Source organism: Chionomys nivalis, chromosome 3 (assembly GCF_950005125.1).
Source record: "Chionomys nivalis chromosome 3, mChiNiv1.1, whole genome shotgun sequence".
In the NCBI taxonomy this organism is placed as follows: Eukaryota; Metazoa; Chordata; class Mammalia; order Rodentia; family Cricetidae; genus Chionomys; species Chionomys nivalis.
This window is the reverse complement of record NC_080088.1, coordinates 40,418,927-40,434,901: the sequence shown is the minus strand read 5'-3', so window position 1 is coordinate 40,434,901 and position 15,975 is coordinate 40,418,927. Positions and strand designations below refer to the sequence as shown.

At 46.8% G+C, this 15,975-nt stretch overlaps 1 protein-coding gene across 1 annotated transcript in view; it reads right to left on the bottom strand.

Annotated features, from left to right (window-relative positions):
• Positions 1 to 1,836: 1,836 nt before the first annotated feature.
• The window catches only part of Fstl1 (follistatin like 1), a 57,996-nt gene continuing 43,857 nt past the window's right edge, over positions 1,837 to 15,975 (bottom strand). Inside the window, exons 5-11 of the mRNA XM_057765971.1 lie at positions 15,876 to 15,908; positions 14,336 to 14,466; positions 9,894 to 10,012; positions 8,579 to 8,691; positions 8,194 to 8,304; positions 5,770 to 5,846; positions 1,837 to 4,151 (exon numbers count right to left, since the gene is read on the bottom strand). Of these exons, the coding sequence (XP_057621954.1) occupies positions 4,107 to 4,151; positions 5,770 to 5,846; positions 8,194 to 8,304; positions 8,579 to 8,691; positions 9,894 to 10,012; positions 14,336 to 14,466; positions 15,876 to 15,908 (629 nt within the window). The 3' untranslated portion in view covers positions 1,837 to 4,106. The remainder of the gene's footprint in view (positions 4,152 to 5,769; positions 5,847 to 8,193; positions 8,305 to 8,578; positions 8,692 to 9,893; positions 10,013 to 14,335; positions 14,467 to 15,875; positions 15,909 to 15,975) is intronic.

Genomic DNA, 15,975 nt, shown 5'->3' with positions numbered 1-15,975 from the left:
GCCTCCCAGGTCTGTCTCTCAGCCCAGGGCTGCGCTATGCTGAGTTCTGAGCCCACAGACTATCTCAATTCAAAACAAGATCCTTCAAGAGATGGCATCTGGCCACTGCCTGGCAAAACATACAGTGACAAAATGGGTGGGAATTCCATCTACCTGTCCGCCAGAGGAATACCAGAGGAATCACCAAAACCTGCTGCTAGATTTAAGACTCACTGCTGTGGAATATTTTATGCTGTGAAGATGTGTCTTTGTCAGGGAACCTTCTGATTGGTTTAGGAAAGAGCTGAATGGCCAATAGCTAGACAGAAAGGGGGTAGGCAGAACTTCTGGGGACACAGATGACTCTGGGAAGAAGAGGTGGAGGCACTAGGAGACACAGAACAAGCAGGATGTGCAGGAGAGATAACAGCGATGAGCAACATGGCAGAATGCAACTTAATTAATATAAACGGGCTAATTGAAGTTATAAGAGCTAGTGAGAAATAAGCCTAAGCTATAGGCTAAGCTTTCGTAATTAATAAGAAGTCTCTGTGTCATTATTTGGGAGCTGGAGGGACAGAGAAAGACTCATTACATCTCATGCCAGGTCCTGAGGGCGTAACTGCCTGTCTCTTGTCACCAGAACGAGCTGGATTACCTTTCAGATAACACTTCTGGGAAAGCTATGCTGGCTAGTTTTATGTCAACTTGACATAAGGTAGAGTCGTCAGAGAAAGGAATCTCAGTTGAGAAAATGCCTCCATAAGATTGGGCTGTAGGCAAGCCTATAAGGGGCATTTTTAAATTAGTGATTGATGGGGTAGGGGCCAGCTCATTGTGGGTGGTGTTGTCCCTGGGTTGGTGGTGTTGGGTTCTATAAGAAATTAGGCGAGCAAGACACGAGAAAGGCAGCAAGTAGCAGCCCGCCATTGGCCTCTGCATCAGCTCCTGCCTCCAGGTTCCTGCCCTCATTTTTGAACTTTTATATGAAAATTGAGTCAAACAAACCCTTTCCTTCCCAAGTTGCTTTTGGTCATGGTGTTCCATCATAGCAGGAGTAACCCTGGTTAGGACAGAAGCCAAACAGCTGGAGCTGTGTTCATCTTGTATCCTCTCAAGCGTTGTCCATTTCTCAAGCTCTTGTTCTCTCCTTGAAGCAGATTCCAATCTTATGCTAACGCTTCTTAACTGAGTTAGACAGAACTACCTTAGTTTAGCTGCTGAATCCCAAGGCCAACTGGCGCTTGCTTGAAATGGACAGTGGTGGATTCTCTCCAATCCTTGTAAAAAAGTTTCATTATAGAATTGCTGTCTTTAAGCATCTTACAGATATGCTGTTGGGGAGATGTGTTACACATAATACTTCGTAGTTACGGGCTAGCACGCTGCACTACCATCTTCCGGGCAAGATGTGCCCACTGGTGCAACCAACTACCTTCTGGTTGGATTTAAAACCCATTCCACAGGCAGAGACTCACATTTGGTACTGCAAGCCAGAGCCGGGGCCGGGGGAGGCGAAAGATCCCAAATGGCGGAAGCTACTGCCATTGTTCTTGGCAGCTGTTGATGGGCCTGTTAAACTGTCTTCTAGACTTTTCTTCACAGCCAGTTTTTTGTTGCTGTCAGCCTTTGTAAGTTATGGGCAAAAGTTATTGTGGAAACTCATAAATGGTCAAACTGATGAGAATAAATTATTGTTGCCACGTATGGTGGCCCAACATTGAACATTAAATAGAAGGAAATAATCATTTATTAGTATCACCCCCAACAAGGCTCACCTACTTTTATATGGTAAAAGGTAAATGCTCTCATAATTTCATTTGACCTTCACTGGAGATAAGAGAACCAACAAAACTATGATTTTAGTTTTATTTATTAATAGTAACAAAAATCAGAAATTACAAAAACAAGTTAAATGAAACTATGGAAGCACACTAAATACAAACGCATTTTCATAACCACACGGGCACCAGAAAGCTGTTGAAACTGTTTCCTGAAGTTTAACATTTAGATCATGGGTATAACGAAGGAATTCAGACTGTTCACATGGACTTGGCTGTAGATGGAGGAGCCTGCTTTCCCAAGACTGACAGCAGAATCCATGGTCCTGGCATTTGTATATGGGAAGGCCTCCCTGGGCTCTGAATCTTTAAGAGACACTGCTGTGTATTAAAGACACACACACACAGCCCAAGGAGCTTGCAGCCGTGGCCTACAGGCTTCTGGAGGACTGTAGGAACCGAACTGGATGCAATCCTGCTTGTTGACCCCATGCCAAGCTCTACCTAAGGCTCCCCAAACTAGGCTACTTAGCAGCTTTTCATGAATGGTTTAGGCACCACATAATCTATGGTGCTGCAGACAACAGCCGCCTTATGTATACAGAAGTAGCGGACTCAAGAGGAACGTGGGCTTGCCCTTGGGTATTCAGTGTTCCGGGGTGGGATAGTCAAGGTTGAAAAGCACTGTGCTGAAGATGACTGGTGAACAGGTACTATAGCTGCTTGCCTTCAGCAAACTGATAATCCTGCCCTCCCCCATCATATCCAAGAACTGGCAAAACTTTTGGTTAAGGCATGCTGCTGCTGCTGTGAGTTCTCCAAGGCACTTGGAGAGGGAGTTAAATCCAGACTGCACCAGGGGCTCACAGAGTTTTTGAATGGGATGGTACAGAAAAGCTCAGAACACTCGGCAACAGAGTCGTCTCCTTTCGCAAGAGAGCAGGGAAACTATCCAGGAGGGATCCCTCCCATCCCGACTTTCCACAGTTGTCTGTGCGGGAAAACCTCAATACTTTACCTGCAGGGTCTATAGTTTGAGTTTTGCAAATGAGATAAGGGTCTCATTTTTTTGTGTGTGGGGGATGTTAAGTGCACATGAAACATGGTAATAAGGGAGTTAAAGAATCAGAGGTCCAAAGAAAGAATGGACTTGCAATAACTGAGTTGTGTGTGGCTCCCCCACCTTCCCTGTGCCAAGATTCAGTCCTCATTTTCAACTGTTTTCAAATCTGAAAACTTCTGCCTTCATCTGTATGGGGAAATCTCTGACTCCAACTAGAGACCGCACTCACGTGCACCATGTGGAGAAGGGTGGGGGTTTTCCTTCATGCTCTCTTCCTGGGCAGACTGACCCATGAAGTCCTCACCCCAGCTACCTGAAAGGATCTCAACAACTGTCTATGAAGATGCTTCGTCCTATGGCTTGTCTGAGGCATCGATCTCATGCTTCTTGGCATGCTTCTGGATGCCAGGGGTGGGCGGTACAGCTCTGGGGTGCCTCTAGTTTAGTGTGTGGCAGGGGAAGGGGCCATTTATGCTACAGAGTTCCCTGTATCAAGAAAAGCTCCCAACCCCCTTTCACCTTTGAAACAGTAGGACTACTGAAAAAAATAATTACGAAAGCTTAATATCTAGTCAAGAAAAAGATACTAAAAAAAATGACAATAATAATATAATGATAATAATTGAGGAATGAAGTCAGCTTGCAAAAAAAAAAGTCTTTTACAGAGAAATAGCACCTTTGGTAAAAAAAAAAATGTATTTTAAAATTTTGGTTAGGTCTCCATGGCGCTTGAAGTACACTAAGTATCTGCATCATTTAAACACAACCTCCTGGAAACTCCATCCAAATCTGAGGGGCACAGGTAACTAGTGGGGTGGCTGTGTATTCAGGTGATTGTTGGGACCAAGAGGGGCAGCAGACATGCTGCATGCGACAGTGGTGACAGGGTCCGGGCAGCAGGGCTCCTCCCTTCCTTCAGCAGAGCCAGCTCAGTCCTCCCCACAACATCACATGCTTTCCCTGTGGCCTCCGCTCAGCTGTGACCCCAGGAAGGGTTCGTTCAGACCCGCGCCTGCTCCTCTGCCAGCCTGATGCAGCTGCCTTACTCGCCTCCGGCCCCACAGCACCCTTTAGTTTCTCTTCAAGCACTCCTAGAAATGAAGGTCATGGCCTTCCCTCACTAGCCAGCACCCTCATTTCCTTCATTTGCAAAACAAACGAAATAATATTCATTGCCAGACAAGCAAATACTGGTGGTTTGGTGATCGCAGCAGATGCTCGTGTGTACCGGACTCAGCGCTGAAGAGGTGCTGGGCTCCAGACACGGCGCTGTGTGCTTCTTGTTACATTTCTTTGGTGTTTACCTTCTTGGTCTTCTCAGCTGTTTCCTTTGAGATGGAGAAGAAATAATCATTATGCAAATTATGCAAAATATGCATTTATCCGGGGCCCCAGACTTTCTGTAGCACCAATAGTCACACGATTATGTGACTTTAGTTACTTACTTGGATGGCTCCTCTTTGTGTGATAAACAACACAAATCTATGTCCAATTTGTGCATGGTCAAACAGTTTACTGACTTTAAGAGCTGACCCTATAAGAACATCTTATAAAATAAGCAAATCAGATATTATTGTCCCAGTTTTAAGGATACTAAAAGGGATACCACGTCCCACAAAAATTACTAAAATCAATAGGCCCAGAGGCAGACTATCTGGGCTTGAATTTGGCTTCACCTTTTTTAGTGTCTTTGGGAGTATTTTGAAATCTACACCTTAGTGTCTTCAACTGTAACACAAGGGCAATACTGTCCCAGCTTTTACAACAGTGCCTGACACATTCCTCCAAAGAAGATGCGCAGACAGCCAATAAGGACACAACATTAGGCATTAGAGGAATGCAAATAAAAACATAACGAGATGCCACTAGGCATCCAGTAGGTCAGACGAAATGAAGGATACTAGTAACACACATTGGCAAGGATGTGAAGAAAATGGCGACCTGTTGGGGAGGGCATACAATGAATGGTGTTTGCAAAGCAGTTTGCCAACCCCTTAGGGATTAAACAGAGTGTGATTTTATTAACCGAATTCTATTCCTAAATATACAGGGAGTGAAACCATGCCCACAGAACTTATACAGTCAAGCTCACAGCAGCATCATTCATCAGAGCCAGAAGCCACCTAAATATCCGTCAGCTACTGGATACATACACAAAACGCCGTGCATGTGGAACAGCACTCGCTAAAGAGGAATGAAGTAGATCCATGCCGCAAGCATGAACCACGTACAAGCATTATGCTAAGTACAAGAAATCAGGAAGAAAAGAGCGTGCTACATGACCTGCCCAGACCAGGCCCATCTACAGCGTCAAAAAATAGGTTAGCAATTGCCAGGGGCAGGGGGAAAGGAAGAAAAGAGGAGTTGCTTCTAGTGGGCATGGGTTTTTTTTGTGGGGAGGTTAAAACACTCTGGAAATAGACTGTGGGGAATGGCTGACAATCTTAGGGACACACTGACAGTCACTCCCTTGTATAACTGCATATTTTAAAGCGGTAAATTATACGACATGGGAATTCGATTTCAGTTTCAGAACTGACCCTAGGAAAATGCTGACAACATTGGCTGGCGTCTAACAGGCCCGGCTGGTACTCCATGTCCAGCTGCCTTCTTGTGGCCTGCACCGGCATCTCTGCCTCAGGGCTTTCTCTGCCTGTCTACCCACACAAGCTGGAGGACGGACATGCTAAACATTGTTTTCTGGTAGCAGCTCTCAGATGACGGCTGGTGGGAGGTTTGGAGAGATACCCCAGCCCCTCTCACCTACAGTAACTCCTTCAGGGTACAGTCTATACCACAGTTTGGTAGTACAGGTGAGGTAGCATCCTTTGGGATCTACTGTATTAAATGAAGTGTGTTTCTCTCACTTCCCGGGGCTCTGGAAATGAGTGGCATTAAGAGCCTGAAAGAAACAGCAACTTTTGAACTGGCACCGTGGCTGCTCACCTGGTGCTTCTGGAGTTCCTGGACATATCTGGTCTTCTGCTCTTCTGTCTGGGTCTGGGTCCCCTTCTGATTCTTTCCTGTATGAAAATCAAAGTTCAGAGCCGTGGGGGCTCTGGTAAGCCAGGGAGGACTCTACCTAACAGACTCTCGGAGATGAGCTGAACCGCCCACCCCGCTCTGAGCTTTAAGGCATCCAGTGTCATACAAATAAGCCACCTCCCCTAATTCTGTGGCTTCCGTTCCTGCTATTCTCTTTAACACATCCACAAGACAGGCTGGTCCTATAGAAAAGCAATGGCAACAACTCAGGTCCTGACTCAGGAAACTCCTCCGGGGCAGTGATTCTCAACTGTTCCTACACCCTCACAATGTCCCAGAGAACAATTGCAAATGCAATTTCTGACCCATGATGTAGTTCATGGCAGAGGGTTTGCCTAGCATGCAAATCGCACCCCCACCCCCATTTTCAACTCCTCAGAACCGGGAAACAAATAAATACACTCAGACTGCCTGGCTTTCAACTATAGACATTTTGATGTAATTGATTGGGGTGGGAGGTAGCTGGGTCCCAGAGTTTTTTGCTTTTTTGGAAGGTTCTGTACACTCAGGGTTGATAACTATGATATGGAACAAACATTTCTTAAGTACAAAGAAAAGAAAATAGTAACAAAACAAAACAAAAAACCAAAACATTCCAACCAAACAAAACAAAATGAAACAACAATAAAACTCACAACCAACCAACCAAGCAAAAAGCCAAAACCCGACCCAGGTCCCCAAGATATTCCTTTTGTAGATTACCATCTAGAAGGTTTGGGAAAGTGCCCGGGAATCCATTTGCTGAACACAACATTTACCGTTAGGAAACAACAGACACTGGCATCAGTCTGTCCCTCACAGCCAGTTCTCGTGGCCCTGGCCCTTTTCTGGTGTCATCTCGGTGCCCCTCTTTGTTTGTGCCTTTGAGATCTGTGATCTAAGATGATAATGCTCATTTTCAGATATGGGCCTGAAAATGCCTCTTCGATTTCCTCTTACGTCACAGCCTGTACACCAAGACGTGTTGAGGTCCCACAGACCAAACTCTCTGCAAGGAGGGTGTGCAGTCTACAGCATGGCCATGGAAACTGACAAAGGCTCACGGGAGTGGTATGCTGTCTGATGTACGGTGATTGGCTTATTACCAATGTTTGTGTTTAGGGTTCCGTAAGTCAGTGCACTAACTCCTCCTGCACAGATCTTAGAAATGGAGGAGGAATTCTTTTCAAAGGGAGAACAAGAGCAGTTAAGATATATGGAAGGGAGCTGGGGAAGACAAACTGGGGGTATTTCCTGGTTGAGGCAGGCTGAGTCCCTGTTTAAAGATGTCCACTGATGGTTTCCGTAGCTACTCTGTGTGTGTGTGTGTGTGTGTGTGTGTGTGTGTCTGGCTATCAGGAAATTCTTGACTCTAAACAGCCTCTTCTGCTTTCTCAGCTGTTCCTATGGTTAGACTGGGATCTATTCTCTCACACTGAAGCAGACTTGGACCTAGGAAAGTTACTGAACCTATGGATAACACTGGCTTCCACCTAAACCCGTCTGGGCTCCCTGGCTAGAGTGTTTCCTGGGTCTTTGTTTGCTGTCTCTCAGTGACCGTCATACTCAACCCCCTGCGCATAATTTTAAGTAGTAGCAACTTTTTCTTGCCTCAGTTAACTTCTTAAACTATAACCCCACGGTCATTCCTGCAGGCGTAACTTTTCAGTCTGGTTTTAACTGACATTTCTTTTCACACTCAGTGTGGCTGAATTCTGGACCTGGCTTTAATATCCTTCTCTGATTCGCTTTGATCTTGCTCTTTGTTTCAGTCTTATTTTGATGTAAGTTTTCTCTTGATCATTGGCATCCCTGCAGCTTAGGTCTCTGATGGGACACAAGTGGTTCCAACATACCCTTTGACCTCTGTTCTGCCTCCCAAACTCTGACACCTATATGTCCCCAACCCATTTTGCCCCGTCTCCATGATCTTAATTTTTCACTTTTTGAATTTATTTTTTTACATTTTTCATTTACTTTTTTTTTCCTGCATGGTATGGCAAATTAAGTCATTTTGACTTCTGACCACCTGACTCTTTTACATACAGTATTTCCTTAAGTGTCCGAAGGATTAAGTTGGTTAATTTGCAAAGACTGTGGTGGGACAGTGCTGGCACACATTTTTCTTTCATGACGATTATTTCAGTCTCATATCGACATCTATTGGTCACCATTCTCTCTCATTTGATGCCCTTGGAACACGTGCTCCACCAACAGTGCTCCTCAGCGGGGCTGTGGGACTGCCTCTTACGTTCAGCCCCTGCTTTTTTCCCCACCATACCCATGCCACCTTCTCTCACCCAAGTCACAGCTCTGGTCCCCCCTTTTGCCCTAAGAATGACTCACCATCACAGGTCATTGCGGTGCAGACCCAGTGTCCACAGGAGCAGACACAGCGGTTACAGTCTACCTCGGTCTCGGCTCCGTCTGCGTAGGTTTCATCCTCCAGGGCACACTCTGTTGGACCAGAAATAAAGGCAGCAGTTGGGACACAAGGGTGGAACAGGGTGGCGTCTTTGTACAGGCTGAGCACCTACATGGCCTCCTTCCCAGACAAGGACTGCCTTGCCTCTCATGGCAAATACCCCATAAACTCATGACCTTACCCCCATCATGGAGACAATAGTACCATGCATGGGGGCTAGTTTGGGTACCAGTTAGTTCTGGCTGCACCCTCTTTCCCCGTAACCTTCCCATCCCCGCCAACACTCAGTTTCTGGCTCAGGCATACTCTTCTCAGGAGGGTTGAAGGAGGGGTTGAGGCACTTGAGGAACTCCTGGAAGTTGAGTTTCCAGTCAGCGTCCTCATCAGACAGCTCGATGAGAGCATCGACGCAGAGTCCTCTGAAACACAACACAAGGGAAATGTTATCCGCAAGGCTGCGGCTTCTTCCCTAGGAAAGGAGCAAGCACAAGGCTCAACAGACACCTGGAGCCCCAGGCGAGATGGCTGCTCACTGAAAACACTTCTCTCCTCCTTGACCTGTCTGTCACGCCATCACCCAGTTACCCCTGTAAGCACCCGACCTTTAGCTTAATTGACTAGTTCTCACATCACAGAGGTTTTTCCCATGGTACGACTGTCAGTTCAACCATTCCGTAAAACCAAAGCAGAAGAGGGATGACAGATGGCGTGAAAAGGAACACAGGACTTGAAAGAAAATGAAATTCAGGCCAGCATCACCACCATCACCGTTCTAAAAGGAGTTCTTTTAGAAGTTTTATAGAGCCTTGGCTCCATCACCCCCTCTGCTAAGACTTGGGCCCTGGGGCTCAGCCACTTCCTACTCAAATGTCCCTGAACTAGAACTCAATCTTTCTGAGTTTATTTTTTCACCTCTAAAGGTAGGGGGAAAAGTCCTTCCCTCACTGGAATGTTTTGAGGGTCAAACATCGAAATTATCAAATGATCAAAATCCAGGTTACCAAAATATGAGTGGCTATCTATTCTGTAAGGTCCAGGATTATGGTTAGAAAGATTCAAAGAAGCTGCACTTTGAACTTGTTTTGAACAAAAGAGAGGCAACCTTTCCATGTTTAACTCTTCCCGATGTACTAGTACCATGCCAGAAACTTCTTCGTTTGTTAATATTTATTCTAAACTAATACGAAAAGAAGGACATACACTCATAACAATTAGCGAGTGCTACATGGAACAGCACTGGTCATTTTAAACACTAGGGATGAAATGATTTTAGTCTACGATGAGAGACTACATTGATACAGTTCCGTCAGAAGATCAATGGCAGAATCAGTTGCCACACTCGGAAGAAACGTGGAAATGGCATGCCCTTGTCAATGTGTTCCAAAATGACAGTCTTCTCTTCTTGCAAGTTCTGACCCCAAACAATAACTGACTGACCGGATATCAATGTTGCTGGATATCCCAGTTTTATATCTGGATATCCCCAGACTAGATCAGGAGAGAAATCCTACTTTTCTGCTTCTTTCACATTGGCACTAGCAGCTCTGCAGGTGGAAGAGGTTCGAGCCGCCCCCCCCCCCCGCACCCTTCCCTGGGTTATGGCCAGGCCCTCAGTCCCCACCTGAGCAGCTTGTTGTTCTCCTGATCAGCGTAAGTGGTGATGTTGATGGCTGTTTCATTCTGTTCCACGAATTTCAGGAATTCGCTGGAGTCCAGGCGAGAGTCACCATTATCAAAGTTCTAGAGGGAGATGAAGAGATCCCTCAGGAGAGTTTAGAAAGCCCCAGTTTTATGGCGTATCCTCTGGCCTAACTGCTGAGCTCATCTTATTCTTATTACAGTCCAACCCTGTCCTTGCCTGGCCACAAGGAGCTACAGCAGGAATTGGTGGCTCAGATCAGTGGGCACCCAAACTAGGAAGTGGTACTCAAGGTGAGCAAGTAAAAGTGCCCCAACAGAAGCCATCAGGGGGTTTCTTGCAGTATGGGATCCTGCTCGGGAGGACAGATGTCTGCATTACTTAAGAATTCCATGTGATCCAGGCCCTGAAATCGTTCTACAGGCCTGTGGTGACATCATCATCTCACACCTAGTAAACACATAGCAAGGCGTGGCATCATAAGCAGCAAATTAGAATCCAGGAGATAAAGCCCTAGGCCTATGATTCTGACAGGCTGCTCAGGAGAAGCAGCAGCGTAAATGATCTTCCAGGCTCCCTTTGGGACCCACAGGAGTCTATCTTGCTGTTTAAGGCTAGCCTCCCTCCTCCTCCTCTGCCCTACATTTCAGTACCAGCGCACACGTGTGAACAGGTCCTCAGCTATACCGTGTAAGCCGACGACGACCTGTGATACCCCGGGAACATGACTGAACAAGGAGTGCCGAGGGCGGGCATCATTCCCTCCAATACAAGATGCCTGAACCAAGGCCTCAGCCATCAGGAACCACTTAACAAGCCTAAGCCCTAGCAACAAGAGGAGGCATCACCTGGAAGGTTTAGATCAGATTCCATGTTGGATGCTGCCGCTATCCTAAGGAGCTCTAGGGGGACCCCTTCATTCCCCACACCTTTCTTAGGCTGTGCTGGGAAATGATCCCCATCCTCCTGCTACTTTAAAGCTGGCTCCTTACACTGTGAAGAAGAGTCTGGAAGAAATGTCTGCCCAGACTCCTGGGCAGGGGGAGGAACGAAGCCAACTGTCCTCTCAGGACTGCCACGTGTCATGGCATATACAGTGAGGGTAGCACAAGAGGCCACATCTTTGCTTAGGACCTGTTTGTCACCTTGTCCTGAGAGTCCCAGGGACAGGTCTGAGACATTCTTTATGCATTCACCATACCCTTGCCCTGAGGAAATCTCCCCATAATTCCACTTGTGAGGTTTTTGACTAATTAAATGTGCACAATTCAAAAAGCTTGCTCAGAGAGGGAGCATTCCGACAACCCTAGAATGTTCCTGAGTACAACTAGAGCAAACCACGTCCCCTGTCTCACTACAGAAGCGATGGAGGGAAAGGAAGGGTCCTGTAGAAGGTACACAGCCACTGCCTGGGCACTCTGGACAGTCCAGCTCACTCTCAAAAGTCAGTGCTTCAGGTGCACACTTCAACCATCAGGGAACCAGAATGTAGGCCTGAAAAAGGGGGCACCCCAGCTCCTTTCAGCCTCATCCCCTAAGTCTGGTACCTGCCCAGAAATAGCATTAAGCCCAGTGGCATCTCAATCTCTGGCCAGAATCCAGCATAGTTGATTCAACTAACCCTCCACCAAGGCTGGATACCTCTGCATGCTTGTCTGTAGTTCTGTTTCTGAGTCAGAAATATTTTTTTCCAGTTTTGATTGTGTGGCTCTAGAAGGAAGGAAGAGGAACATCTGGAGACATGTACTAGAGAATCTTGTAAGTCAACAGTGTTCAGAGGAGATGGGGTTGAACCAGGCATTCGCTCATACAAAGCAGCTGGAGCAATGGGGTATACGGCACTGGGGTCAGGGATTGAAGAAGGCTGGCTCCAGAGGTCCCGCCCTCTAAGAGTCTCCCATCTGGTGTCACAAGGTATGAACAGATTGGTATGAAAGGGCCTCCCTACCAGGCTCCCCTTCTATTCTGCATGGAGTTCATCAAAGAAATGGTGACTGTGGCCAGGCGGTGGTGGCACACGCTTTTTATCCCAGCACTCGGGAGGCAGAGGCAGGCGGATCTCTGTGAGTTCAAGGCTAGCCTGGTCTACAAAAGCTAGCTCCAAGACAGGGTCCTAAGCTACAGAGAAACCCTTTCTCAGAAAACCAAAAAGAAAAAAGAAAAAGAAATGGTGACTGGATCATTGGGACGGGAAAGGCGGTGTGGGCCTTACTTGAATTAATTGGATTTGCCATTCAGTTGTCTAGTGTGAGGAAAGTCAATTGGGCTGGAGAACAGGGAAGTCTGAGACATCGGCTCTCTCATCTATAGCAGCTATGGGCCTGGTGGGACAGCATCTCCCTCAGATGTCTTGGAAGAGGAGCTTTGTGTTTGTAAGCTGGGAGGAAGCTTTCTGAGATGGGAGATAGCTCCAGAAAAAGCTCTTTTCCCAAGTGGCCATGCTGCCTTCCTTCCTTGCTTCCTTCCTTCCTTCTTTTTGCTAGGAGCCTGTAAGGTTGTTACTACCTGGGGACATGGAGATATGTTGAGTGGCACAGTGGCTTGGGTACTTGGCAATCAAATTTAATAGCAGGTATCAGAAGTGCCTGAGGCCATCTGCCACCTACAAATGGTTACAAGATCCCAAATGGCCCTTTGGAATTAGTGTCTTGTGCCCAACAGCTCCATGCTGTAAGGACAGGATACAGTAAATGCTTGGGAAAAATCATTTTCTTTACAATGGAAGAGGGTCATCTGTCTATGTGTTACTCTCATTGGTTAATAAAGAAAGAAACTGCCTTGGCTTTTTGATAGGGCAGGATTTGGATGGGTGAGGTAGACAGAACAGAATGCTGGGAGAAAGAAAGCATAGTTGGTCAGACACCATGGAGCCAGCCACCAGGTCAGAAATGCTGAATCTTCCCTGGTAAGTCACCACCTCGTGGTGCTACAGATTATTGGAAATGGGTTAAGCAAGATGTGAGAATTAGCCAATAAGAGGCCGAAACTAATGGGCCAGGCAGTGTTTAAAAGAATACAGTTTCCGTGTAATTATTTTGGGTAAAGCTAGCTGGGAGACAGGTGGTGGGGAGTGGCCCGCCGCTCCTGTCACTACATTTATTTGTTGTGTATGTAAGTGTGTATATGTGGGGGTGTCTTGCCATAACATATGTGTGCAAGGCAAAAGATAATTTCCAGGAGTTGGTTTTCTTCTTCTGTCCCGTGGGTCCTGGGTACCGAGCGCAGGTCATCAGCCTTAGCAGCAGCCAAGCCCAAGTCATTTTATGTTTCTTCCTGCTCCTGTCTCCTTCCCCTGCTCAGCAAAGTGATGGCGTTTTCTATAGAAGAGGACTCGCTCACGTCTTCCGTGCTCTGCCACATGGGAATGGCTAAGACATTGCCGGTGGGAAGACCCATGATTTTCTCTCCAGTGTAAGATGAAAACTAGAACCCCAGAGTTTAAATCTCTGCCGTAGTGGGAAAAAACTTCTCTCTAATAATAATGCAGGAGATGCCTTAAATGATCAAAAACTCATTTCAGCCCAGCTCAGCATCTCTTCATCTGTGGGTATCCACAATGCCAGCTAAAGAATTCAGATTAGGATGGTGTTAAATATACTTGTATGGCCCGAGAGCTCCCGGGAAGTTCCTTGCATGGCTGGCTAGCTGTTGGGACAGCAGGCTTTGTGAGCATGCCCTGGAGTGAGCGTCCAAGGCACTGACCTTCAAATGAGCATCTTGAAAGCACAGGGCTTGGTGCTCCCATGGAAATGTGGTACCTGAATGTGTGGCTGAGTGTAAGAAGTGTCTGGGATGGGTGTGTGTGGTTTGCGTGTCTGGAACACCATGGGTGCGGTCTATGTTCTCGTCAGTTAGCGAGGAGAATGCCCCTTAACTACTTCTCCCAATGACTCTCAAGGCTCCGGAATGATCCTCATGTGTGATACCCATACCCACTGCTGATGATTTATCTCCTCACTCATTCCACTTCAACAGTAGTTCCTTCTGGGTCTCCACATGGAACTCTGTCTCTCTCTTCTACTAATATGGCAGACAACGCAGTACTTGGATCCTGAAACAATCTCCAGGCCCACGTGTTTCTTGACTCTTCTGAGATGAAGCACTGTGAACGGCCAAAGTGGGTCTGCTGTACCAGCTTGCCAAGAGTTACACAGGGCAGGAGAAAGCCTGGCCACGTTTCCCACGGCAGCTCCTTGAGCCTTTGGTGGTTTTAAACGCTCAAGAGGAGCAGCACATGCATGGACCCCAAAGGTCAACTGCTGGCCACGCACTGGTCAAGCAGGTCGCTAGGCAATGTACACACCTCCATAAAAAGACCTGGTGATGAGGGCGCACTTAGGGTCTCCTGAAAGCCACAAAAGGGGAAGAGGAAGTCCTGCTTTCTCCAGGACTGAACGTGGCTGGTAGACCCCAATGCTGAGTACCTTAAAGTACTTGTCCAGGATCTCACTGTAGTTGCTGCCTTTCGAGAACCAGCCATCTGGAATGATCTCAGCCTCCAGCCATTGGATGATGCGACGCCGGAGCTCATCGCGGTTAGCTTGATAGCAGACAACTGTGGGGGCAGCGGGGGGAGGGGGGGCGTGAGGTGGGGGTAAGGCAGAGAACCCTGTGGTCATTAGCACCCACTGCCCAGAGCCCAGTGCCTCTCAGTTATGAATGTGTCATCCGATTCAATCTTCCCTTATCACACCCAGAATACAGAAATGTGTCTACCCCAGTAGTCACGCTCATGTATGTAAAACACCAATAAAGGTTAGAACAGTGGTTCTCAACCTACGGATCTCAACTCCCTTGGGGTTGCACATCAGATATCCTGCATAACAGATATTGACATTACAATGTATTTTGCTACATAACAGTAGCAAAATCACAGTAACAAAGTAGCAACAAAATGAATTTTGTGGTTGGGGGTTAGCACAACATGAGGGACTGTAATAACGAGTCACAGCGTTAGGAAGGTTGAGAAGCACTGGACTAGAAACTTGAAACAATGGTGAAACAGAGGAGTTGTTATTTAAGAAAAAAATAAGAAAAAATGAAGGACATTTTTATGAACGTTAAGGAGCATGGGGGAAAAATCATCCTCTAAAGTAGTTCTCCTGCTTCTGAGATGAGCTGAACGTCCTAACAAATCAATAAATGAAAACGTGTGTTATTCATGCTGCTGGATTGCTCAAATTCTCCCTTTCTCACTGACTGAACCTTTCAAAGCGTTCTCCCACCATCCTTGTTATAAACAAGAGAAAACAAGGCCAAGGACGGGCCACTGCTCTGGGCTGCCATGGGAGTCACGTGGGTAGGGAGCAGGGAGGAGACAGCTCTGGCCAAAGGAAATTCCTGGAAGACAGCATATGCTAGGACCTGGAGAGGGCACAGGGCCAGGGGTGAACATATGGGCATTTCCCACTCTGTCCTTCCTAGCTGCGTGATTTAGGAGCTGACTCAGTCCTATGAGCCTTTAAACCGTTGCTCTAAGGCAATCACGGTGAGGTCCGGGCCTAGAAGCCATGTTGAGATTTTGATGCATCTTGATAAAAAGCTATGGCAGTCGCTGTGCCGACATTTCCAACTGTCCTCTTACAAAAGCAGTCGTGTATTCTGATTTCCCTGGGTCCATGACATGAGCGTGTCTTACAAGGCCCTGAAAGAAGGGCTCACTTGCTGTCCCTACAGGACACTCACCACTTAGCAAAAATTCAGAACAGCCAATATTTAGACCCAAACAGCTGCTTTGACGGACAGACATCAAAACGAATGAACTTTTAAAAAATGCGGTCTCATGGTTTTACTGAGCTCTGCCTCACTCAGACTGGATCTGGATCAAAAGTCCTGACCCCACAGATGACCCTGGCAGCCCAGAGGGGACTGCGGAAGACAAGACACTTCCTCTGTGATAAGTTTCCTCTATGATAAGGCTCCTCCCTAAGATGAACATACACTAAAGCGAGATCAGGTACTTACTTGGGCTGGCAGAGGGACTCACAGACTTCTTTTCTGCAAGACAAAAGGAGATTTGCAATACTAAGTGAAGGATAAAAGGATATGCTGAGGATTTTAGGAT